The 27,203-nt window shown below is 37.4% G+C and overlaps 1 protein-coding gene and 1 long non-coding RNA gene across 2 annotated transcripts; one reads left to right on the forward strand and one right to left on the reverse strand.

Annotated features, from left to right (window-relative positions):
• Nucleotides 1-1,045: 1,045 nt before the first annotated feature.
• Nucleotides 1,046-6,656, reverse strand: LOC131033200 (bark storage protein A). Its single transcript, XM_057964356.2, has 6 exons — nt 6,367-6,656; nt 4,829-4,896; nt 4,485-4,640; nt 4,056-4,268; nt 1,852-2,031; nt 1,046-1,674 (listed from the first exon to the last, which is right to left on the reverse strand). The coding sequence occupies exons 1-6, from the start codon at nt 6,587-6,589 to the stop codon at nt 1,507-1,509; spliced, it is 1,008 nt and encodes a 335-aa protein (XP_057820339.2). The 5' UTR covers nt 6,590-6,656; the 3' UTR covers nt 1,046-1,506.
• Nucleotides 6,657-7,289: 633 nt separating this feature from the next.
• On the forward strand, nt 7,290-9,078 carry LOC131856143 (uncharacterized). Its single transcript, XR_009358286.1, has 4 exons — nt 7,290-7,380; nt 7,485-7,534; nt 8,789-8,859; nt 8,978-9,078. It is a non-coding gene; the product is annotated as an uncharacterized LOC131856143 (long non-coding RNA).
• The last annotated feature ends 18,125 nt before the right edge of the window (nt 9,079-27,203 follow it).

Here is a 27,203-nt window from a genome sequence, read left to right on the forward strand (position 1 = left end):
TATAGTTAGATAATAATATTATATACCATTTCACCCTGTGGTTTTGAAATATTTATATAAATTACTCTTTTGGTAAGAGTTATCAATATTGAGTATAAATATTTTTTTACTCATTTATATCCTTATTTTTATATTCTATTTGATATAGATTTCATGTTTTTTATATTTTTTTTTTATTCATTTATATCCTTATTTTTATATTCTATTTGATATAGATTTCATGTTTTTTTTCTTGTTCATATACATAATTCTTATGAGGACATCCTCATATTTTTGAGGATAGCCTTACCCTTCTTCCTATCTCTCCTTTCACCTAAGGTTTATCCTTTCTCATCATCTCTTCTATGAAAGTTTCTGGTTATTTTTTCATCTCTTCTATGAAGTTTACCAGTAAGATCTCTCTTAGCCGTCCAAACAAAAATGACCCTTTCTTATAATATTGAGTAACTGAACACAGTCACTCCAGGGAGTATGTGCAACCTCACAAATTCCCTTTATTGTAAATTTAAAAATTACTGGGACTTGTTCATCAAAAAACAAAATTTAATTATTGGGATTTGAGGTTACTTTCACTCATATTTCTAGGGAGTCGGTTACTTTCACTCATATTTCCACGGAGTCGGTTAGGCTTCAAATGGGCTTCTGAACACATGCATAATTGGAATATTATGGATTATGGATAAGGGACAATTATGGATTATGGATAAGGGACAATTACCTCTGGGTTTGTCAAAAACCCTCTTTTATGTTAATTACTGGAATTTCTATTTTATGTTAATTACTCCCATTATAGTACAATTGTTACAGTAGACTTAGTTGGAATCTTCCAATATACCAACAGAAAAAAAATATATAATATAATGGAAAAACAGAGGAAAATGGAGCCCAATAGGCAAACTCAAATAATCAAAACTTTAAGAAATCCTCACAAAAGTGAAACTTATATATGTTATTTACCTTTACAATCTAAGCATTAATTCTGTAGATAAACAAAAAAAATTAAAACTGAGAGATCAAAACTCAAATTTTTATAAAAGCATCTCAATTAGTAGCAATATACCTCTCCTTCCACGGATTTATTTCGTCTTATTTTATCTTTCTCTCAATTTCCAACGTAAGTTATTCATCCTATGTCACTTCAGAAGACTTGGTGGGAAAAAATCATTATGCTTATTGGAATCATGTATTATAATTGATCACTGCAGTTCTCAGTTCTTATGAAGTCGCCTCCTATTGTATTCTTAATACATAAGTTTCACAATCAATTTGACTCTTATTGGACTCTGCATGGAATTCCTAATGGAGGCAGGGCAGAGCAAAAATATATCATCAATCACAAAGCACTAGATGGAAATTAGTATGATTCACTTTCAATGCCTAGTGGGCACAGAGCAGTGCAAAATGTATCATGAATTACAAAGCACTATATGATTCAAGTGATGTAAGCAAAACCATCTGGCACAATGCTACTTTCCTGAAGTCAAGATCCTTGTGTTGAGAGAGTTTTCAGAGAGTAAAATGAGGAAACCTCCTTATGAACTCCAGTGTAGCTTTCACAGCATTCTTAGCTGCAAGGGGTCCAAATTCATATATTGCATTCTCACCCTTCTGTGCTCCAGCCAAGTCAGACAAGCCTCTGAAAACAATGACTTTTAATTTATTTGATAGGCTGGTCTGCAAATATCCAAAAGAAAAAAACTTCATTTTATTACTCACCAGAATAATACTGCAGAAACAGAATAATACTGCAGAAACAAGCTATCTATTTGAGAAAACTGCTAAACAAGCATTATTGATCAAGTACCTTTCATGGAGAATCTAAAAACAATAAATAATTAGCAATAAGCTTACCATAACTACTGCTGCACTCTCTTCATCAACAGAGGAAACATTAAAGTGGCTTACAAGAAACTCCCTATAAGAACCATTATCTACAAAAATATTTGCAGATGATGCCCTCTGCCCAAAGACAATGTTAGCTGGCCTTGGAAGACAAACAGTTGTGTTCAAGCAGGATACCAATTTGAATCCCTGCATATACGAGCACATAATCCACGTTTTAGGACAAAAGAGAAAAAACATAGACAAACATGATTGTAAAAAAACTACAAAAACTAACCCAAACTATACAACATGCATGATGTGGAGCATCTTCATCAAGGAATTCATTCCCCACCATCTTAAATGTAGGCTTTTTGTTTGCTAACAATAAATAGCAGTTGATTCAACTGCTGAGTGATTTATTTTTTTTGGTAGAGGAAAGATGAGACCCGTGCAAGCTTTTAATTGTAAATATAAATTATTTCTTACTTGTGATACTGTGTATAATTCTGTTATCTCTGAACTGCTGTGCTTTTGGTAAAGATGTAATTTCTGTATGGTTATGTGGGATGCTGCATCAGTTTAGTATCAGAGAAAGAATATCCATGAGAGAGAATGTTGGCATGGAAGTTGTGAAAGGAATAAAACAGTGTGGGGATTTGTTCGCGGCACAGGCTTAGCATTGAGAAGAGGCCTGCGTGCAATTTCTAAGAAGTCTGGCAGTGTTTCAAATAGTGTGCAGCCAATGCATATGAATCAGCAAAGGCCAAGTAGAATGGCATGGGTAAGGGAAGGATTACCCCTATTTAAATAGTGAGAGTTTACAAAATAATATGGAAGATGCCAACATATTGTGGATGAAAGAAGAGGCCATGTAAGGAAAAAAGGCATTGAAGAGTAGTGATAACTTGAAAAAGCATGGTGAGGATAAATATTCATTTTGTGAGCAAGAGCTCTTAAGCTCTTCTTTAAATGAAGGCCATAGAATTAAGGATTACTCGAGGGATAGAACTATTAGAAAAGCTCTTCAAGAGTTGGTAGAAGTATTAGTGGATAGGTCTTTAAATGTGATCTTTCAAGACTTTCAGAGAGCAAACACAGAAAGAGAATGACTGAGATGGATCTGTTAGAAGAGGAGGTATTGAAGATTATAATGTATAAAGAGAAAAGTTTGAAAGCTGTCGAGAAGAGGAATGCAACCTATCACAAGAGGAGGCCCAAGATGTTGTAGCAGTGGAAGCAACCTACATTAGAAATGAAGCTGCAACAAAGATGGAAATCTTTTAGAGCGTCATATGTGATGAATATTTATTGGTTTTAGAGAACACAACCAACCAGAAGCAATTAGAGGAATGTTTAGACAATTTCATTGTTGATAAAAAGAAAGGAGAAGATCATCACTTTCTTGGAGAAGAAACGAGAGTGATTGAGGGAGGAAATAGAAGCATAGGCATTTGTCTCGTAACAAAGGAGGGCAATGAAAAAAAAAAAGTAGTTGTCTTGTGAACAACATCATGTAAAGCTAGGAGATGAAATGGAAAGCATGTCTAAATGGCCTAATGCAGAGAATAAGGAAACTCATATGAAAGTTTTAGTTTTGTATGGTTTGTGTGTGAGTGTAAGAGCAGTGCAAAGAGCAATACTGATTTTTAGTAGACAAAGACCACTAAGCCTTCATGGAGTTAGGAAAAGAGAAAGGATGAAGGGTCTCTGTTCCAACAAGAGTTTCGAAGTGAAAAATTTGTGAGTGGGGTAGGAGGAGGATAGGTAGAGGGATTAGTAGTGAGTTGATTTTCTAGTAGAGGAAAGACTAGATCCATGTAAGCTTTAATTGTAAATATAAGTAACTTATGATATTTATTGCGTGTTTTGATATAACTGTAGTGCTTATTGGTAAAGGAGAAGTAACTTCTTTTTTTCTGGGATGCTGCACCAATGCAGCTCAAGAACAAAGAATTTGTATAGTGAGAGTCTTAATTGAACTAGAGGGTGGAACACTCTACGTAGATGGTTCTTGAGGGTGTAACTTGTAAATGTGATAGTTTAAATGGAGGATTAATAACACTTTCTTTTTGTGGTACATTTATATTTACATAACAATTAACATACCTTAATTCTGGATTAAAGCTGAACACCTAAAGGTGAAGCATTGGCTTGCAGCAGTAGAGAGAAGTTAACATGCCAGGCAGTCAGATCCAGAAACATGCGGCTTGTAGAGGAAATGTGAGGCTTACCTTAAGCAGTTCGCTTGCATGCTCAAACCATTCCTGACTTGTTTCGGCCCAGAGTAAGTCTTCTGGTATATTGGGTTTCCCAGTTTCTCTGTAAAACTCCTCTGGGTCATAGGAGATCTTTCCCAAGAGATTAGTTTTATTTCCTTGGGGAACATTGTAGTCTCCCACCTTCAAGTGCCCCATGTTGTTTTCCTCCTCCTCCCCATTGGCTTTCTGATAAGGGCAGAGAAGTGAAATATATTTACAAACACGATAAACAAAGCTTGGTCTATAAAGATCCAAATGCCCCTAATGTGATCTATACCATACCAAGCATACATACAAAATATAACATCATAACATACTGGGTGCCGTTAAATAAGATGATTTGTTTATTAGGAACGTATTCAGTTAAAGCTGAAGAAGGCAGTCTAGAATGTTGTGGTTTACCAGCCAATCCCATACTCCTGTGTGAGCCACATACTTTGGCACTGTGACATCTCCTACTGAAAGGGAGGAGTTTGCATTACCAGCAATGCCGAAGTGTACAACACCCACTACATTAAACAGATCTGCTAACATCTGAGTTGTCACCCCTGCATTCAACTGTTAAGCAAATGGCACTACCAGTGACCATCAAAATAGATACATCCTAATTTAAGTCGAGAACAATAATGACATCAACAATAAAAAGAGTTAAAAACCAGTGTGACCAGAGTTAAGAAAAGAATTTCAATACTTTTAAAATAAATCAATAAATTCCAACAAAAATAATTATTGGAACGATGCATTACAAGTCCTACACCGCATCGCACATACACAATCTTCTTGTTGTATATTGTTCCTATGCGAAATCTCCTCCCTGCACCAAGTGCAATCAATGGAAACATTATCAGTTCAATTGCACGATCAAAGAAAATCAAATATAAACTACTCAATTGCCCATTTCTTAATCAATTGATATTTCAAAAAAAAATATATATATAAATCACACGTCATATAAATTGAAAACTGATTCAGAATTATTTAGAACTTTTGGAATTGAAGCCGCGATTTAGTGGTATCTTGATAATCTTTGAACTTATTTCTGTTCTCTTGCCTGTGTTGAACTGTTCTATGAGCATTGTCAATCATTCCTTAACCATTTTTATTTCTTCTTGCGAACCTTTACTGAATTCTAAGCTTCATTGCTGCATCTTATTTTATCCTTATTAAGAAAAATATATTAATATAAAAACCCAACTGCCCAACTCAAATCAAAACGAATAGGAACGACCCAGCTACCCAGTAAAATAAAATCAATGCAAATACGAACAAATCATTCCCCTAATCAAAACAATCAATACAGATATCAACATTCCAATTGCCCAAATCAAACTAATCAATACAGATGTGGTGGAGGATTGTTCATACTCTTCGGGAGACTGTTTCTGTCTAGTGTGATCTTTTTTTTGTTGGTGTGGAGTTTGCTGCTCTTCGGGAGACTGTTTCTGTCTAGTGTGATCTTTTTTATGTTGGTGTGGAGTTTGCTGTTCTAAGAGATTAATCTTCCTCTTGGTGTGAGCTTTAATCGGAATAGATGCAGACATTTTATGAGGCCGATTAATCCGGTGGGCCGATAGATTCTTTCACCTGATGGTGTTTTACCATGGTTCTTTTAGGAGAAATTCTGGTCATGCTGGTATTGGAGGTATTGGTGGTGATAGCTCTGGGTTCTGCTTTTCCATTTTTTATTTTTCATTTTTAAAGGGTTTCATACAAATAATTGCATGGAAGTTCTTGCCATTTTGTGTGGTTTGGAGAGGTTGTATTCTTGGTTGGAGAAGGATTACTTGTGAATCTGATTCACAGCTGGTGCATATATTGAATGGACAGTGGGTGGTTGATGTTAATTGGCACTTAATGACTTGATTTCCTTTTCTCATATTCTTAGGGAGGGGAATAGAGTTGCGGATTGTCTGTCCATTTGGACATCTGAATGCGAGCATAACTGGAATACTGTCCATTTGATTTAGATCACATGTTGAAACAATTAGTTCTAAAGAATAACACTATTTAATTCTATAGTGGACTGTAATCCTTCTTGTTGTACAAGTCTCTTTATTTTTAATAAATTTTACTTTAAAAACAAAAAAAAATTTTAAAAATCAATACAGATGTGACCAACCCATATCAAATCAAATCAGTACAAATATGAACTCCTCCATAAACAAATCAAACAAAATCAATACGAATATTAACAAAACAAATTGCCCAAATCACATAAAACCACAAATAATATGAACAACGGAATTGCCCAAATCAAATATCTGTAAAAGAAGAAAAGAGATACCAGATAAATCAACAAAAGGGTATTTAGAATGTGGTTTGAGGACTCCTGAAGCAAAGAAAGCCTTCTCTTCTGGTGGGTAAACAGTGAGCACAGCAATCCTTGGGCCGTCCCTGTTGATCTGACGAATTATACTTAAAGCATGTTTGTTTGCAGGAATAGCTGCAACACGATGTGAAAACAGCACTATTAATAATACTGCAACACATGCGAATGCTGTATTCATCTTTGCATATAATCTTTCCGTTAGCAGGTACTACTCTGTGATCGTACTGTTTTATCGAGCAGTATGAGTGCACATTTGACCGTTTATATTACTTTATTAAACGTGCGTGAATAAAATGTCGGTGAATGGATAGATGCAAAGAAACAAAAAAGCAAAGTTTTCTGACGTGGGCTTGGACTAAAGCGTTTGAAACGAAGTTTTTCATTCTTGTTGGTCCCTGTCACGACTGGTAGCCATATTATAATAATCAATAATTACAACTATTATTATTAGTTCCTGCCGACAGGCAGGATACTAACGCATCCGTTCGATGCAACCGATGCATTTCATATCTTATGCTCGTCCAATCAGAGTTAAAAAAAAATTGAGCTTTGAAATATATGCAAATGTTTTTGTAGTCAGAGACATTTAATAATTAATATAAAACTATTTATTATAAATATGATTGGTAGTTGCAGGTAATTTTATTTCTAAAACCAATAAAATGTAGATGGTATATTGTTTTAAACAATTTATCTAATCGATTAAAAAAAATTATTGAAAAAAGAAACACATGACAGAAGGCAGGCTGGCAATCAGGTTTTCATTAATATTAATGAAATCGTGCATAACTGTCTAGAAGCCATAATTTGCAGGTGGCCATGGCCTTAATAAACAACTTTTTCATTTGTTTTTCCTTCAACGTCCTCAAGCTGAACAGAGAGCCTTTGAGAAGAGGTAGGCGCAAAGTCCAGTGGTAAGCATCGATCTGCTACAGAAATCCTAAGCATCCATCTGCTACAGATATCCTGGTAAGCATCCATCATACTCATTAAATGTGTATGGGAATTGATGCATTTTCTGGAAACTTCATAGAAAATTAAGTTGGGTTTTTTATTCATTTCCATGTGGTAAGCATCGATCTGCTACAGAAATCCTAAGCATCCATCTGCTACAGATATCCTGGTAAGCATCCATCATACTCATTAAATGTGTATGGGAATTGATGCATTTTCTGGAAACTTCATAGAAAATTAAGTTGGGTTTTTTATTCATTTCCATGTTTGCACCTAATTTTGGTAATCCGTTCGCTATATCTGTCCACAAAACAATTGGAAACCCATCCTAAAGAGCTCTGTAATTTGATATCGCTTCTGCAAAGGTTCATCCGAAGAACTCTGTAATTGCTCTGATCCCAAATAACTAAGTCAGGATTATGGACTTAATCTCCTTTAACACAAACTCACAAATGTATTATGAAGCATACACAAAAGAAAACTCTAACTTTTTGAAGCTTAAATAAAATCCCTAACAATTTTTTTTATTTTTTATTTTTTTTAATTATTTGTTGTTTTTATCCTTCCTGTTACTTTTTTTTTTAATTTTTTTTATTAAATTATTTGTTGTTCTTATTATTGTTTGATGGTTTTACCCTTCCTGTTACCTTATAAAAACACAACAAAAGGTCCTACAAATCTGGTAATTTTGAAATATCTAGGTTGATGCATCACAGAAGATAAAAGTAGATGTCACTCCCTGTAGCGGAATAAAATGAAGCCCTAACCTTGAACCACAATAATACTCAGAATTTTTAACAAAGTTTTCCATATGTTTATTTATTTGACATTTGCAAAAATCTTTCGTACAATCGAATCCAGAAATGCTCTCTTGATTTGCATTTCAATAAACAAATGAAGAAAAATCACATAACCATATTATTTAGAGATTTAAGTTTGAGATAGAAAATTAAAACAATCTATCTCCCTATAAGCACTAGGCTAGCATAGAAGTTGGTGAGAAAAATCTTTCTTCATTGAACGAATACCAAATAATGTATTGGTTCAACATCACTGAATTTGTAGTACAATAAAACAAAGTGAACAAAAATCATATTCAATTTGGGGCACATACCTCAAAAACCTGAATATTTTGTCTATCATCTGTTGCCCAATAGCGGCCACTGAGATAGTTGCCATTTTTAGTGCATCCTGCAACTAAAACAAACACACAATTTATACACACTAATGTAACCCTCCACTTGATATGAAATCTGTTTGAATATTCGAAAGACGGTCTGATTGAGTTTTGCTAAATGTTGGTCAAGGTTGAGCAAGGCAAAGAAAAAAGATTGAGATATAAATCGTATTAAAATTTCTTTTATATACATTTGCAGGTTAAATTAAGCTTTTATTTTTTTACCTAAGGAAATATCTTGTATAGGAAAGGGATTCTGCCAAGAGCTTAACCATCCATACGAGGAGGTGACATGAAATCAAAAAAAATTCTCCAACGTATGAAATTTTTCCTATACAAAAGCTTTTATTTATTTTTTAAAAACATCCATCCCAGACCTTTTTTCCAGAGATGCATGAAAATCTAATGCTTTATCAGTCAGACTTACTTGTACAGGTCTTAGCACAAAATAAGCAACAGAAAAGAGCGTCAAGGAAGAGGCGGTGCTCAACATGTATGCAAAAAGTGGAAACAACCGTTTATATGGTACATGCAAAGCTGTGTTTCTACCAGCACAAAGTGTGGAGGACATGCGTCATTCTACATACTCTTCTAGTTGTTGTTTTTATGTGCAGCCTCCTCTAAAGATGTTAACTCCAAGACCTCTGTTTTGTCAGCCCTGCCTCTATATTTGTGCGTTCTCTTATATTGAACATTGGAACACCTCTAAATCATCCAATAAGAACCTGCCAAAATTAATATTTTACAATTTATGATTAAAATTCGATCATCTTTCTCTATCAAAGATTATATTATAATTTAACAGCAGAAAAATTGTGCAATATTATTGACTGCTAAAAACATATTTAATCACCATTTAAGTGGGAGCCCTCTGCAATAGTTCCATGGCAGGAACTAAAAATACAGAAGCCAAAGCCATGTATCACAATGTGCTCCTCTTTCAAGATTACACAATCCCTAATCATAGCATCAACCCATAATCAAAACCCCGAGCCATTAAACAACGAATAATGTAAATGTCGGTAAAATTGTAGCGAAATGGCATGGCCGAATTTGACCTTTCCTCGCAGCCATAATCCCTAATGTTGCTAACCCTTGCCAATATGAACTTCATCCCAGTCTATCAAACAGACCATGTGGAGAACTATCCTCTACTGTTCAGGGGACAACATCTTTTCCTTAGCCGCCTCCCTTTCATTGGTCTCATCTGGCAGATTTTAAACTATTTTAATTTCTGCTTTCACATGAACTAGGTTGGCCCTCAAATTATGCGCTCTCCTCCTCTTCCCAGCGTTGGCTTCTCTGCTTTTACGCAAATAATATTTGCTTGAATGCAAAATATGGAAGCCTTGACAAGGCACGTAAGCTATGCTGCAGGATGCCATAACATGACAACTGCCATGTGCCCTTCTTCCAGCGAAAAGCATAGAGAGATTACCTTATGGGAAATATCTTGAGTATATATATAGCTTGATACGCCTCGGTTTTGTAAATATTGTGCTATGGGGATTAAGGGACCACAAAGTAGCCCTTGTCAGCATAATTTTAAGATGATATTCTTTAGTACAGTAAAGCAATTTTACTTGTTTACGCATTATATTTCATTATAAAAGATTTAGGTAAATTGCACTGTCAAGTCTGCATTGACTATATCCTATATTGTATATTCTACTTTGACAATAAAGTAATACAAGCATATGAGCATACTCTTTGGATAATGTTTTTTCTCTTCACTTATTGCATCTAGTTGAACATGATATATGCAGACTGTTTTGCGAATTTTGCATTAACCATATCCTGGTATTTTTATTAAAATTTGGCATTATGCAATTCATTTCAAAGCTGTTATATTTTAACGTCTTCATCATCAAACATTTAAAGTGAAATCTTGCCAGATGTTAACTTGTGACTCATTAGTGTATGCTGGGAGAGGGAAGAGTGTGTGGCTTCAGGGTACAGTTTTGGACTTGAACCATATTGCATAAAATCTCAAGGCTTCAACTTGACTATCATTAAAGGTTTCTAATTGTTTACAAAATATCTGGATTTCTAGCTCAACGTACTGGCCAATACTGCCTATGACATTTATCATATTTTTTGAAATTAAAAACACAATCAGAATGTTAAATGATATACCTCTGTACATTACGAAATTAGCAACATAAGCTTGTTCTCAAGGCCTTTAGCCACACTGATCAACAGATGATGCAGTCAAAAGTAGGGAGACAAATTAATGGCAGCCTCATCCCTGCAGCCAAAATCCAGATTTAATACACATATACCTGATGCATGATAAAGACACAAAAAGACCATAGTTTTAATCCAGATTTGCAAACATAGAAACCATGAGCAGCAACAACACAGATTGAGAAATTTATGACAGACCATCAAAAACTTGCGTGCTGATCTCTCTTTGCAAAATCTGAACTCAGTTTTTCCTTTTTTTCCAAGAATCTCGCTCTACTGAAAAGAATCCATATGCCCAACAATTTGTGACTCTAATTGCAATACTTTACACGCCTCTGAATTTATTTCTCAAAATCCACCTACATGTGACTAGGTGCGTTTGTAACCTGTCTAGCTTGGGTTTCATTATACGTTCTAAATTGTCTTGCTATGCCCACGTCTCTAAGGTTTACTTGCTTTCATCCTTTAAAAAATGGTTAAACATCAGTTTTCCCCACTGACAAAATGAAAGCCACCGCGTTTTTCATGACGCTAGATGTGTAACTTCTTATACAAATGCCTTTTTTCGAATGTTCATTGATATTGAAATTATTACGCTTTTCGATTAATGTTCTATATTTAGCATGTGTTGAGACAGTCATGTCTGTGCTACTTCTTCACTCACATCATAGAGTTTTCGATGCACGTCTATTACACAACCATAGGAAAAAAATTGTATGATAATCATCCTGCATTCTACAGACACTTCGTGTCTTCAATCAGGTTAAGCTATAAAATCCACAAAATGAAAGTACTTGGCCAAATTTAAGCTTTCTGATCATTGAAACACAAATACCAAAGCTTAGACCACAATACATATATCTATGTTTTGCTTTACAGACAGATTAGACCAAGTTAAAGCCCAAGCCAGTTTACTTCAAATTAAGTTCTTACAAAACAGTAGCAAGCTTTGGACTGATGTGCAATACAACACAACAAACTTGATATTGGTGGGCAAAAAATTTGATATTGCTGGTGTTGCGATTCGCGCACCTTGTTAAATGTTATAGTGCTTAAACATTTGAGCTCTTCCCTAGAATGCATCAAACAACACATGCCATACTTTTAAATTGACAGATTTCAATCAAAAGCCAAGCTCAACCTGCAACTATTCCTTTTCCCCTGTATCATCCACATTTATAACACTCAGGCAGGAACATGATGCTTGAGTGTATCTTATCGTTATTATATTTTTGAGTGATATAAGATTTCTACAATCTATCGAATTTCTTATAGTAGATTTCTGGATAAGATCGTGTGCGAGTTTTTAGATCACAGAAAAACTCGCACACTATCTTATCCAGAAATCTATATATATATATATAGGAATTTCAAGTCAAGATTCTTGGAATTCTATTGTGATTATTAAGTTTATTAGAGTTGATTAAGTGGCTTTTAAGTTGAATATGTTGAAGGCGAATGGAATGGAAATGGATCATTTTATAGTACATGATACTTTTGTCTATGGAGCATATAGGATGCACCTTTGACTATATTTATTAATTAATTAATAATTAGAATACAATGATTTTTTTATTTTTAATTAATTAATAATCACAATAAAATGTGCATTGTATATGTTGTATAAGCGTTGTCGTCCATGATAGCAAGTGATTTGTTTATGGGTCTATAGATGGCTTATAATAATATGGGACTACCTCGTACTCCTTGTGGGAGACACCTAATTGTGCTATAGACGAGGTGTGCATACCTTGGCCCCTGCAGAATTTGAACTTGTGAGCTCTTTTCAAGAGTACAAGTTCTCATAAGTGGGAGAAGGTCCCACTTGTGACCTCTACTATGTGGTTGGTCTAAATAATACCTCATTGATTCATGTTAGCCTATTTCTGCCCTTGAAGCCTAAATAGTCATTGAAGGGGTGTTAAGTGCATGACTAGCTTAAATCATGTTCCATAAAAGCAAATATTTTGGAATCTTAGGTGCCAAAGTTAAAAAGAAAAAAAAAATCATTTTACGAAGTCTATGCTAAACTTTCATGTTGAGTCTCCTTTAAGGAAGTTTTAGGGCACATGGTTAAGGAAGTTGAGTTTTTTCATGTGTTGGCGTGAAGGTGCCTCCATGTTTGACATGGGGGTTGTTTGTGTTGCCTTGTATGGAGCTAAAACCCCACATTGCAAGAGAGTTGAAGGAGTCTTATGTAGAGTTGGCCCAAGAACATGTGTCCAATAATAAGGTGGCACATTATTGGGAGGTTGAGAGCTCTAGGCATACATTACTTCTCATCCATGTTGCAAAAATTACACCTTTTATTTGCATCTTCTTGCCATGTATGCTTTGAAATATGCCTTATATTGTTGAGGATTTGGATATGTTAAAGCATTTAAAAGTTCGTGTGAAGTCTAGTTGTAGAGTTTTGCTCAGAGTTTTTAAGACTGATGAGAGTTCTTAACTAGCAAAGGAAAGGTTAAAAGTTCCTCTTAAGTTTGTCGAAACACTTCCATCTAAAAAGCTTATTTCAAATGTTATTGGGTCGTCCTCAAACATTGGTATTGAAGAAATCCCCAAGTCCATTTATGAAAGTTCTTGTTGAATACTATGCACATTTTGTTGCCTTACCCGTGAACCAACCCTTGTGAAGATTGTGAAATTAGCATACTCTTTCTTGAAATCTCAAGTTTACCATTCAAGATAATTTCTCACATGGATAAAATTCTCCTTTTACACCTATGAGATTAGTAGGATGCTTGATAAAATGCTCTTCTAAGGTAGCATAAAACAAAGTATTGGGCAGTATGCAAGGACTATCATAATAGAGGAAAAAAGGATAGTCCACTTAAACCAAATTCATAGAAGTTGTGAACGTACAAATCATATGATGGTCACGAAACAAAGACAAGGGATAACGCATTGAATAATCATCAGAAAGGGACATTGAAAATAGTGCAATAACAATTACATGTTGGATAATATGATGATAATATTAAGTGTTGGCATAGTGCAACAAATATTTGAGGCAAATGGTGTGATGTTAGACCAACATAAGAACTTGACAGTTCAAAATTTGTGATTAGTATAGAAACCAACCATGGCATTGTTGGATATAGTGTCCTTATGTGTTTTATTCTTATGATCTGTATATCTACCATCGCTCTTATGAATGGCAATCTACGAGATCATATTGGGTCCAATAAAAATAATTTAAAGAAAATTTAGCTATAACAGCTTCATGTTTTGACATAGTCATGTCATTAAATGTCAGAATAGATTGTTGTTTGAACTTTTTTGTTGAAGTGCATTGATTATGTCATTGCCCCTCCATGCGTCATGGAGTAAACAACCCAAAGCTCAAAAGCAAGGCATATTGGGGTAGACAAGGACCTAATGGATAGATCTATGATGACTTATGGAAAGAACATTAGCTTTTTCAACGCTAATAGTCAAGAATCTCGTGGAAATATGATTATATAATGATGATAGTGAGATGTGCACAGGGGCAAACCAATGGATAGGATAACAAACAACTAAAGGAAAATGAACAATCCAAAGAGGCGATAGTCTAAAGGTTCATGGTATAGTCATTTAAAATTTCTGTAAAGCGGAAAATCGCGGTCGAACCCTAGTTGTTCTCCCCTCTTCTAACTCCGAGGAGAGAGAAGGGAGGTTCGCTAGGATTCGATGGGTTTTCACTTAAGGGGAAGACTTTACATTCAAAAGAGGGGTTGAAACTCATAAGATTCAATCCCACACAATGTAAGATTGGATGCTAAATGAATTTCAAGGGTTAGGAAAGCAAGGCTACCCTCTTTTGTAAAGAATGTTGTTAAGGAAATTAAGCCAAGAATACATAGAAAGTCATAAAGATTCGCTTATAAACTGAGTTTAGGTTATAGGATGAAGCTGCGGACCTGGAATTAGCAGTAGAATGTCGATACGGCGCTGTCCTGCAAATTTGAGCAAAAGTTGTCGGGACGATGGCGCCCGGCGCCACGGTCCTCCGAAAAATCCGTCAAACGAAGGGGGATCGGTTCGTCTCTGCACAAGGATTCCAGATCTTCAATCTCAGCCGCGTACCTGCAACCTACACACAGAAAAGCGAAGACGATTGGGGGGTTAGGGATTAGGGGTTTGCCTTTAGGTCAAACCCCGGTTTTGGAATTAACCAAGAAATGAGCAAGTGCTGTAAATGTAAATGACTGTAATGTAAAACAAGTACTAATACCTTGTTCTAAGGATGTTTGTATCCTTATGTGCAAAGGTTTAGATGTTGTATGTTGTATGTTGTAGCATGAAGTAAGTGATCTCCTCTTCAATGGTTGAATCCTTGTCTTGAATGCAACACTTAGCCTTGAATGGAGACTTGAAATGATTGATTGCTTGAATGCTTGAGTATAGTTTCCACGCCTTTTCCGTCATGTATGTGTCATCTCTCCCTTTTAAATGAGAGAGAAAGATGTAGTTTATATACTTGTCAATTAGGGCTGATAGACTGATTTTCCCGACCTTAGGCCGACCAGGGAAGTATATTTCCAAATTGCAATCAAAAAGACCCGATATCACTTAGGAAACCGGGCCCGAAATAGGACCCAAGGACCAGGGCGCTGGGCGCTCTGGTCCCACCTCCGGGACAGCGGGGTGCAAGGAGGTTCAGGCCAATGGTGCTTGAAAAATGCAATTTTTGGTGTCGTGAGCAAGTTTTGGGGTCTCCATTCAGGTTGCGTGTTGCGTCGCCATCGTGAAGACCAAAATGCAGTCGAAATTGCAAGTGTCGCAATTTTAGGACGCTACAATTTCATACATGATTCTCCAAGGGGAAAAGTTCTATAAGACACTAGAAGAATAAGAGTCAAAACAATGCATGTTAAGGGGTAGTCTAGCTGTGAGAGAGCAAACAACAAAAGGGAAATTAGTGGGAGATTGGTATCAACTTCTTTTATAGTTGTCCATGACATATTATCATGTTGATTATATAATAATCTTCAGATGCCTTGTGATGAGAAAATGTTTTTAATGTTGGTGTGAATAGGAGCGTTTCCTTAACTAGTTTTCATCTTTCTAGTGTGTGTTGGAAATATGCCTCGAATTCTCATGCCCAGTGTTCAGGTTGATCGGTGTAACTTACCCCGATGGAACCCTCTTCTTGTGATCGGCTATCGGGTGAGCAAGTTGAGTAGATCTAACGGTCGAGCGAAAAGATCCAATGATTGTCGCTATACCGCGATGGGAAGATGACCAAAATGTTATCCCTCGCGACATGGCGACTAAGTGATGGGTCCCGACAAGAGAGTACTCAAGCAAAGTTAACTGGTGAGAAAGTCTAGGATGATCAAATGGCAATCAAGGTTGATCCAATGGTGATCGCTAGGTCGCGATGGGAAACTGCTCGTTGGAATATCCCTCGCGACATGGCGACCAAGTGGTGGGACTTGGCAAGTGAGTGGCTCAGATGAGTTAAAGATCGAGCAAATCGCAGATGATCAGACGGCGATCGCAGAAGATCCGACGATGGTCGCTAGGTCATGATGGGAAATCGCTCGTTAAAATATCCATCGTGACCCAGCGACAAAAAAGAATTTTGGGCGATTAGTGAGGTTGTGCTAAGGTGTCAGGACAGGGACCTCGGAACCAATCAGGGGGTGCCACGTGGTGGAGCGCAGAAAGAGATCAAGGAAGATCAGATGATCGGAAGAACTGGTTGTTTGCTACGTCAATGCTCGATGAGGTTGCCTTTGGCGATCGAGTTGATGTTGCTTGGACCGAAGACTAGTAGATGGACACTTGGAATGTTTATGTCGGTGTACTTGAATACAAACCGACCCGTCTTCCGGATGAATGTGGGATAATATGTTTTCCACGAATTCATGAATGAATAGGCTATTATTGGATGATTGTTTTGGCAGATGGCGGTTGCCAAAGATGTAACCGATGAGCAAATGGGTGTGCATAAATATTGTGGTGGTAGCCGAAGAGAAATGATGGAAGTTGTAGAAGCTAAGTCAAGATGTTTGCATGTTGTGTGAACAGAGTTATGATAACAGAGTCCATAAAAGAGGATCTGAGTACTTTATTGTAACCGTGTTCTATTACTGAATAAAGGGATCTCTTTTTTGGTGGTGGGTTTTTTACCCGTAAGGGTTTTCCCACATATATCTGATGTCTTTCTCTGGTGCTATTATGTCTGGTTAATCTTAATCTTCTGTCTGTGTTTTATTTTAATGTACTGCAAACTGAAATTGAAATACTTCCTTGCCTAGTAATCCCCTTAGAATTGACGATAGGAGAGCGTTTCCGCACTCTGCTTTCCTTACAGTGTGAACAAAGCACATTATCTAACTAGACATAAGTTTATTTAGGGCCCTAGGAATCTTTCTATAGGGTCTAAGTTGTCACCTAATCTTATCTTATCTTGTGTTGTCTCTTGTCATAGCATTTGTAGAAGTTGGTGAGTTTAACCTCATAAGCCAAGAATCCTTTGCAAAAACACCACCCGTCACATAGAAAAATCAAGGATAGTTTGATCAACACGAACTGAGAATTCAGTATTGGTTGCACAAAAGAATCTAATTACAATGAATGAATGAATCCTTATAAAAGGATGGATGAAACCCTAATCTAAGATTAAATTAGCTAGTGTCAAGTGTTACAATCATAATGAATGAGATAATTTAAGCTATTATTAACCTAACTAAATAAAAGAAAAAAGCACCTAATTTTAGCTCAAATGAACAAAGTAATTAAAGGACCCAAAAGGTTGATGTTCCTATGTAGGACTCATACTTGTCTTCACATAAATTCGATCATGGGTGTCGTCTTGAATGCTTAAAATTTTGAATACTTGACCTCTCCTTCACTACCTTAATGATGCTTGATTGCTTGCTAACCTGGAATTTAATTCAAAACTTATGGAGAGATGTTTCAAATGAGGGAATGAGACTTGCTTTTATACCTATCCTCACAAAACATGTTGAAAATTACAAAGAAGGTTGACATCGGGTTTCATTTCCTGCTCAACTTTTTTTGACCATTAGAGCATTCAAATTTAGGCTTTTGACCTGGACGAGGGCAATAGGAACCCTAGTCCAATCCTTTTGGACTAGGCAAAGATCAGGAAGTCAGAACAAAGAGAAGAGACCACAGATTTGGCATTGGTTTGAGCATAATTAGGGCATAGAAGGTAGTGTAGACACTTAAAAATAATTATTTTAATTATTTTTAATTCCTCGCATAATTAATTAATTAACTATGTTAATTCAAATTCCTCTCGATATTAATTAAATATAATTAATATTGTCACTCTAGCATATGATTGATTTATTTAATAAATCAATCCCTTTCTTTATTCTTCTAAAAAAATCAAATCCTCATCTTAGCTAATTAATTTCAAATCATCTTCTTAATTCATTCTTCTAGAAACTCCCTAAACTCACTTACCATTATTCTTCTAATTTTTTATTCCCTCCACTCATTCTCTCTCCTAGTCAAATTCTCCTACAAATATTAATCCCACCTAACATTTCCTCTAATCCCCCTCCTAATGAGTCGTTAATGGTTAATCATCATGATTAGCCACAAAGTCAACTCTTTGTTCTTTCAATCCAGCCACTAGCTTTAAATGCTCTTTTCCTAAGTGAATGTAAGATTTTCGAAATCACACATTCCTCTAGGCATTCCCTCTCCCAAAGAATTTTTAATTCTTTTTTATTCCTCCAATCTCCATAATATCATTTTTTGGAGAATTTTTAATTCCTCCAATGCATCTTGTGGAGTGTGGAGATACGAAATGCCTTTAAGGTATATTCCTTGGTCTCCACACCCTCTCTTGGACCTTGTGTGAGCTCACAAGTAAATCTTAGCCCTTCATCTCGAATTCATCCTAGCCATTCGTTTTCCTTTCCTCTTCCTATAAATAGGGCTCCATCCCTTCATTCTAAACATCTTGAAATCCAGTAAGTTTATGCTGCCCTTTTGAGCCCAGGAAATCATCTTGGCAACTTGATCATCTCATCCTTATCATTTTTCAAATCCATTCCATTTGTGCACAACATTGGAGAGCCATTCACATCCAGCAATCAAAGGAGCACATCAAGTGGAGCATTATCAAGGGGCGCCTTCACTTCATCAAGCTCAATCCAAAGGAGAAGGTAAAATAGCACGGTGAAATGGTCTTTTAATGATATTTTAGCATTCTGCATGTTTATTTCGTTATGTTTTGATCATTTGACCTTCAAATCTGTTTTCCCCTCTTTATTTTGGCATGCCCGATGGGACCCACGTCCTTAAGAACTAATGTTTTTTTTAGGTTTTTGTGAGTTGTGAGACGCAGGTTTCAGAATAGCGCGACTGCAGAAAAAATAAGAAAAAAAATCTTTTTTTCAGGTTCCAGAATAGCGGCTCTGTATTTTGGCGCAACAGCTTCTTTTCTGTTTTTGTTGCATTTTTGTTTCTATTCTTTTCAGTTTCAGTTTCAGTTTCAGCACGATAGCTCTGCAATTAGCACGAGTGTTTTTGTGGGAATTTGAATTCCTGTTATCCGATCTGTTATTTGTTCTGTTATCTGTTCTGTTTAATTATAATTTGTGTGAAAGTAGGAGAGTATGCTCTTGTCTATATAGACAATCAGAAATCTAGACCTTTCACTTTTCTATTCTATTTAGCACGATTGTATGCTCTGACCGCAGGAAAGTGTGAAAATAGGAGAGTATGCTCTTGTTTATCTAGACAATCAGAAATCTGAACCTTTGACACTTTTCTATCTGTTTAGTGCTACTGTCTGCTCTGTTAATTTGTTTGAAATTTTTAGGTGCTAATTGTAGTCTGCATTTCTTTATTTTTCATTTCCTGTTATCTGCTCTGTTTAAATATAATCTGTATGACCGCAGGAAAGTGTGAAAGTAGGAGTTTATGCTCTTGTCTATCTAGACAATCAAAAATCCGGACCTTTGACATTTTTTTTATTCTGTTAAATTTAGGGTTTCTGCTCTGTTAAATCTAGGGTTTCTGTCTGCTCTGTTAAATCTAAGGTTAGTAAAAAAATTTCTATTTTTTTGCCATATCTTCTTTATCTCGACTCCATTTTCCTCCAAACTTCACTAGATTCTCCGTATTGCCATTTTCCACATTTCCTTCCTTGAAGGCCTTATCCCAAAAATCCACTTTTTGAAGCCCAAAATCCCATATTTCTCTATTTTTAGGGTTTGTCATAACTCCCTCCCCTTTTATCCAATCACCTCCAAATTTTTCTCATATTATCCATCTCCAACTTTTGCTTCTTTCTCCCTCTTGGACAAATTTTCCCATTCCTTCATCTCTCCTCCAAAATCCTCATTTTTCACTTGCCTATCCCTTGGAAAGTGGCAAAAACCTAGTCAAACCCCATTTACCCATCAAAGCTTTCTTCAAATCCACATTTGTCATTAGTTAAAAAGTTTTTATTCATTTTTTTCTATTCATTCCCAAAGAATCAAAAAAATTAATATTTTTGTCATTTTGTTGTTTTTTGCAGGACGCTTGTTGAAGACTATTTTTTCAAACTACTAATCAAGTGGTTTTGCAAGTTGCCTAGCTGATTCAACCAAATATTATGCATTTATTTAAATTAGGCACCTAGATATTAATTAAAATGGAATGAACCATTGTCTTATGTGTCTTTAAGAAAAGCGTAAAGGTAGGAAAGTATGCTCTCGTCTTCCTAGACGATCAGAAATCCAGACCCTCCAACCTTTTCTTGTTTGATTATGTGTTTACCTCTAACGGACCTACCCTCCCAACTTTCTCTTTGAGAAGGTAAGAGGGGAACGACCCAAGTGAGTACACCCGGACCTCGGGTTCCCAACTCACTATAATAAATAGGCCATTGACTACGAAAGGGTTAATGGTTGGGGCTATATGAGAGTTCACTCTCACATTGGGTGCTTAGTAGGATCCTAGAGATTTCAATCATGCTTGTGTGACTACTAAGTTCTTGGTGCTTCGTTGGGCTATAGGCCTCAATTGCGCTTGCACAACTTCAAAGGTTAGCTCCTAACGGGAAGACTTACTAAACACCTTGTTCATAGTGGCCAAAAACCTTCTAGTCATTGGTGCAGGAGGTCGGACCTCTGAAGCGGCCCATATTCTTACGGCCCTTAGTAGAGACACAAAGTTCGCCATGAGGAGTTTTCATGGGAATTGATGCTTGGCTTCCCCGAGAAGTGAGTGTCGTGGAGGGGAGCCAGTGGGGTCAAGCATCTAAGTGTCCACTCTGGGTAAGCGTAGATGGGAAACCAATTGGGATTCAATGACTATTGTCCTTGCCAGCCTTAAGAATGTTGTATATGAGCATGAGTGTCTTTGATATAATATGCATTTGATCACTGTGTTTGTTTTGTTTGATACATACTTGCCAAGAGTAGACTAAAAACACATCACTATCCCCAAACACTTTGCAAAAACATTTGTCAAGACACAAACAATTGTCCAAGTCATTACCCACACAAAGTCTAAAATTGTGTCAAAACTCTGTCCGTCCCATTTTTCATAAGCCTAAGAGAGAAGCTAAGAGTCCGTCATCTCCATCAACATTCAAGTTTGTCCTTTGAAACACCAACTATCGTCCAAATCAAGGTGGTCGTATCCCTTCATACAACTTGTCATTCGAATTGATCCTTCATGTTCATACCAAAGACAACCTAGTCATCAAATTTCTTCTAAACCATCACTACCATACCTTCTTCATCAATCATCCTCAAATTTCTTAAATCCTTTCATCCTCAATTTTCTTAAATCCTTTCATCACAAATTTCTTAAGTCCTTTCATACTCAAATTTCTTAAATCCTTTCATCACAAATTTCTCAAATCCTTTTATCCTCAAATTTTCTAAGTCCTTTCATCACAAATATCGTGTATGGTCGCAACTCGATCCCAAAAGAAAAAGATGGTTGAACAACAATATGGCATGTCAAAAATTGGTGTCCTATATGAAGATCCCACGCAAGATCATACACAAAGTGGGCAACCTAGCGATCAAGATCAAAGTCAAAATCTTGGCATGGTTAACCAAGATGAACTTTGTCTGGAAGTGCAAACTTTCCTAGCGGATTCTTATAACCAAGAGATGATGGATAAGTTTATTAAACACAATCCTACTGCACTTCTGAAAACTCTCCTTGAACATGGAGCTCAACTTCCGCCTGAATTTAATAGATCCGCTCTCACCCAACAACCACAAGGAGACCTCGCTCCCACATAAAGTGTTGCACCTACTATTCAAACTCAATCAATTGCAACCCCATCAATCATCCAGGCTCAATCAATGCCACCCGTGGTACCTCCCACCGTGGTCTCCATCCCACCTTCTTCCTCCTTACCATCCATACCACTATCAAATCCGATCCCATCCATTCTCCAACAAACTTCTATACCACCTCCTTCTATTCAACCATAAATTTATATTCCACAAACTTCCCTTCCTCCCAACAATGTCGCAAATTTTATCCAGGTCGTATTCAATCCCGTCACAACACTTGGCGGACCGCAACCGACTGTCACTCAAACCCCAGCGACATCGGTCATCACATCCCACGTTCCCATCTCCTCATCATATCAATATATTGGTGGTGGTGCACCTTCTTTGGTTCATCCAATTCTTGGGGCAAATACAATTCATCAATATCAAAGTCCACAACAAGACCTCATCAAGGAAATTCAAGACATGAAGAATATCATCAAGGACATGAAACAAAGGACTAATAAAAGGAAAACTTACTCATTTGAAGAGTTTTTCCCTTGTCCTTACAACCCGTCTATATCAATTGCACCATATCCCCCAGGATTTGAGATTCCTAAATTCACCAAGTATGAAGGCAAAGGAGACCCCCGCGATCATGTTCGAGAATTCCACATCTTATGCCAAGAAGTCTCCTATAGTGACCTTTATCTTGGCAGACTCTTTCCCAAGAGTCTCACGGGAGACGCCTTGGCATGGTTCTCATCTTTACCACTAGGTTCCATTGTCTTTTTTCTAGACTTGGCAGAAAAATTTGTGGCCCACTATGCATACAACATGTGTAATGATGTTTCTATGATGGACTTATGTAATACAAAACAAAGGCCCGAAGAAACCTTCACCAATTTCCTACAAAGATGGTGACATCTTATCGAGAAATTCCAGTGGGACATGCCAGAACAACATCAAATTGAACTATTCCAAAAGAACTTGGTGCTTGAACTTTCAAGACCTTTAATATCTCAATGTATCAAATCCTTCCAAAAATTGACAGATAAGGGCCTCGCCCTTGAACGTGTCTTGTTGGAGGAAGGAACCTTGAAACATTACCAGAAATCAACACAAAGTTCTTCCTCTTATTATAACGACAAGCCAAAATTCTGGTCCAAAAACAAAAATGTGGTCAATGATGGTATAACTGATGCAAAGCGGGTCCAAACCGTGGCCACTCCCCCAAAATCCACCACCAACAATCATCAATTCAACAACCAAAATCAATCCCAAAAACCTCACAACAATGTCTCAATCCAGGGACGACCACCCCAATCGAATAACAGGACTCCAAGAGATTTCACTCCTCTGGCTGAGCCTATTGAAGTGGTGTTTCAAAAACTTGTCCAAGCAGGTATAGTGGTTTTTCCAATCACTCGCCCGTTTGACCCCAATCAACCTAAACCAAGATGGTATAATGAAAATGATTATTGTGAATACCATCGTATCAAGGGACATGATACATGAAATTATATGAAACTAAAGATCTACATACAAGATCTCATTGATAGAGGGGAGATTGAGATAGAAAATACAAAACCTGGTAATAACAATGACAAACTCAAAATGTACCAGGAACCCTTCCCGAAGCATGATAAAGGAAAAAGCTCATCATCTAACGCAATGGGTTATGACCACGCTAATCATGTAACCGGTTTTGATTTTTTGGTAGGTCACATTGAACCCGCAGACAATAATGTCAATGTCATAACCATCTAAGGAGTTAATCCTCGTTCTTCCCAAAGAAGACCAAACCCTACTCGGATAGTCATTCAAGGTGCCACGCCTTCCACCTCCCATTTCCAGAATAACTGCAATGCAACTACACGCCGAGGAAGAGTCACCATCCAAGGAGTCCCTCCCCCACCAAACCCCCCACCCATGTCTTCCACCCGCCGATATGACCTTCTTGATCAACTTGGGAAGACACCCGCGCAGATCTCCATTTTGGAACTTTTCAAGACCTCCCCGATCCATAAAGAAATTTTGGAACAAGCCCTTCTCCAATCACGCGTTCCAGATAACATCAACACCACACAATTCCAAGCCCTCATTGGAAACCTTGCTGCCCAGCAGCACATTGTATTTAACTCCAAAGATGCTCCCGCAGATGAAGACCATAACAAACCTTTGCACATCGAAGCTCTTATCCACAAGCACAAGGTCAAACGTATCCTAATAGACGATGGATCCGGGCTTAATCTATGTACATACAAATTAATAAAACAATTGGGACTTTCTAAGGATCTGATAGACACATCAGGAAGGATCACAATAAAGGCATATGATGACGCAGAAAAAATTTCAAAGGGCGTGGTCACCTTACCTCTTCAAGTGGGCCCCATTACAATTGAAACCCCTTGCCAAGTACTAGATCTTGATCTCCCCTACAACATTCTCCTCGGGAGGCCATGGATTCATTCCTTGCAGGCCATACCCTCCACCTATCACCAATGCATCAAATTCCCCTATAACGGAAGAGAGATCACTATCAAAGGTGATCCCCAACCTTTTCAATATTGCAAACTATTAAAGGGGAAGCATCCATATCATTTCCCACTAAATAGACCCTCGCCAATGCCTCCATCTGACACATCAAATGTTGCCTCCACATCATCCCAACCAGATAATCAAATCAAGATCTTGGACAATGGTTGTGGAGAATACAAATTGGAGGATGTCTTATTAATAGGCAACCTCCCTCTCTCACCTAAGTCATTTGGCAAACCAAAAGAGATAAAAAAAGGACCCAAAACCAGTCATGCGATACCAAAACACTACCTTCCAGCAATGGGGCCCACTTGATAACGAGAGCCTCGAAGCAGATATCTCTTCATGGCTGTATCAGGAAGAAGATGAAGATCCAACAAGAATATCCAAAGAAATGTACCCAAAAGCATCTGCCATAGTTGAAAAAATGGGTTACAAAGGACACGGCCTGGGACCAGAGGAGAAAGTAAGAAAAACACCCATAAATCCTATCTCCTACAGATACAACAGAGGCTTGGGGTACACCCCGGTGCCTAAGATTACTATCGCCGGTGCCCCTTCTAGTCCTTCTTCGAATATCGAAAGCGCTAATGAAGAGGAATTCCACGAAATGCCTTATGAATATGAGAAAGATATCTTCTTGGACACTTACATCAATACCATCACCCCCATAACCCCTCCCACTTCACATGAGCTACATCTTATCCATCCTGAACTCATTGACTGGGGCCAACGAGACAAACCCACTTTAGATATCTGCACCGACGATAATGCTCTCATTGCTCTCCTAACAGCACAAAATATGGAAGATTGTAGAAGAATCGAGGGTATTCAACTACACGAAAAGGGATACTTTGGTAGTCAGGTCAATTCCCTTAGCCACAAAAAAGATAATAAAAGAAAAAGATATGATTCCCTAGGTGAAAACCTCCCTGAGGCGCCTTTGGATGAACAAGAAATAAAAACAAAGGGCGTATCTGAAAGTGAAAACCTGGAAAAGGCACTTGACGATGAGGGATTTGACCTCCCTACCATTGGTTACCTTCCACAGGACAAATCAAATTTGTTGATAGAAGAAACAGACAGCATCAACATGGACACCGAAGTCATTCCGAAAAATGTGCTCATTGTCAAATCCCTCACAGAAATCAAGAAACAAGACTTCATCAACTTCCTTACAGAGGTAAAAAACAATTTTGCATGGTCTTATTCCCATATGTCAAGGTTGGACCCTGCCTTGGTGGTTCACAATCTCGTCGTTCGCCCAGATGCAAAACCTGTAAAACAAAAATTGTGTAAAATGCACCCACATATTGCACTCCTAGTCAAGGCGGAACTCCAAAAGTTGTTAGACGCAGAATTTATCAAACCAATAGATTATGCTAAATGGGTCTCCAACATTGTACCTGTCGGCAAACCTGCTGGGGGCATCTGCATCTGCACAGATTTCTGAGATCTAAATATAGCTTGTCCTAAAGATGATTTCCCGCTCCCCAATATAGACATGATTGTGGACCTTACAGCAGGACATGAAATGTTATCGCTAATGGATGGGTTTTCTGGATACAACCAAATCAGGATAGCAGATGAGGATCAGCATAAAACTGCATTCAAAACACCATGGGGTACTTTCTATTATCGGGTCATGCCTTTTGGCCTTAAAAATGCTGGAGCTACGTATCAACAGGTAATGACAACAATTTTTCATGACCTCTTGCACAAAATTATGGAGGACTACGTGGATGATCTGCTAGGAAAATCCAAGACAAGACAAGAACACATCCCCATTCTAAAACAGATCTTCGAAAGATTGGAAAAATACAAGTTGCGCCTAAATCCCAAAAAGTGTGTGTTTGGCGTCACATCGGGAAAACTACTGGGATTCATTGTTTCCCGCAGAGGCATCGAGGTTGATCCCGCAAAGGTAAAAGCTATCATGCAAATGCTTCCGCCAAAAACTCTCAAACAACTACGCAGTCTCCAGGGAAAACTCCAGTCTGTCAAGCGTTTCATTTCACAGCTAGCAGACAAGTGCCATCCATTTGCACACCTGTTGCATAAAGACACAAAATTTAAATGGGATTGCCTATGTCAAAAGGCCTTTGAGAAATTAAAAGAATATCTAGCATCGCCTTCCGTATTGATGCCTCCTGCTCCTGGAAAACCCCTTATTTTGTATATATGTGCTACTGCAGTGACATTGGGAGCATTATTGGCGCAAACAGATGATCAAGGGAAGGAACACGCCATTACTACATTAGTCGGATGTTGGTAGGATATGAACTCAATTACACCCCCATTGAAAGACCATGTTTGGCATTAGTGTTCAGCACACAGAAACTACGACACTATATGCTAAATAATAAGACAAAATTAACTGCTAAAATTGATCCACTTAAATATCTCTTGTCCAAAGCTTCTCTCACTGGCAGAACCGCCAAATGGGTCATGCTCTTAAGCGATGTTGACATAGAAAGGCAATCAAGGGACAAGTCATTGCAGATCAATTAGCTGAAGCTTCACTTCCAGGCGACCATCCTCTTCTCACAGAATTACCAGATGAGTTCATTATGATTGTTACCACATCCTCCACATGGAAATTGTATTTTGATGGCTCCTACACTCAAAATGGATCGGGGGCAGGAATATTATTGGTCACACCTCAAGGAAATGGCATCCCCAAATCATACAAGATAGCCTTTGCATGTACCAATAACATAGCAGAATACGAG

This window comes from Cryptomeria japonica, chromosome 6, assembly GCF_030272615.1.
Source record: "Cryptomeria japonica chromosome 6, Sugi_1.0, whole genome shotgun sequence".
Classification (NCBI taxonomy): Eukaryota; Viridiplantae; Streptophyta; class Pinopsida; order Cupressales; family Cupressaceae; genus Cryptomeria; species Cryptomeria japonica.

Bases quoted from the DNA above. Each gene is read 5' to 3' on its own strand.
- LOC131033200 (XM_057964356.2), bottom strand. From the start codon at position 6,589: ATGAATACAGCATTCGCATGTGTTGCAGTATTATTAATAGTGCTGTTT. The intron at 4,641-4,828 runs GTAATGCATCGT...TTTGCTTAACAG, and splicing joins TGCGATGCGGTGTAGGACTT to TTGAATGCAGGGGTGACAAC. The intron at 1,675-1,851 runs GTAAGCTTATTG...GGATATTTGCAG, and splicing joins AGAGTGCAGCAGTAGTTATG to ACCAGCCTATCAAATAAATT.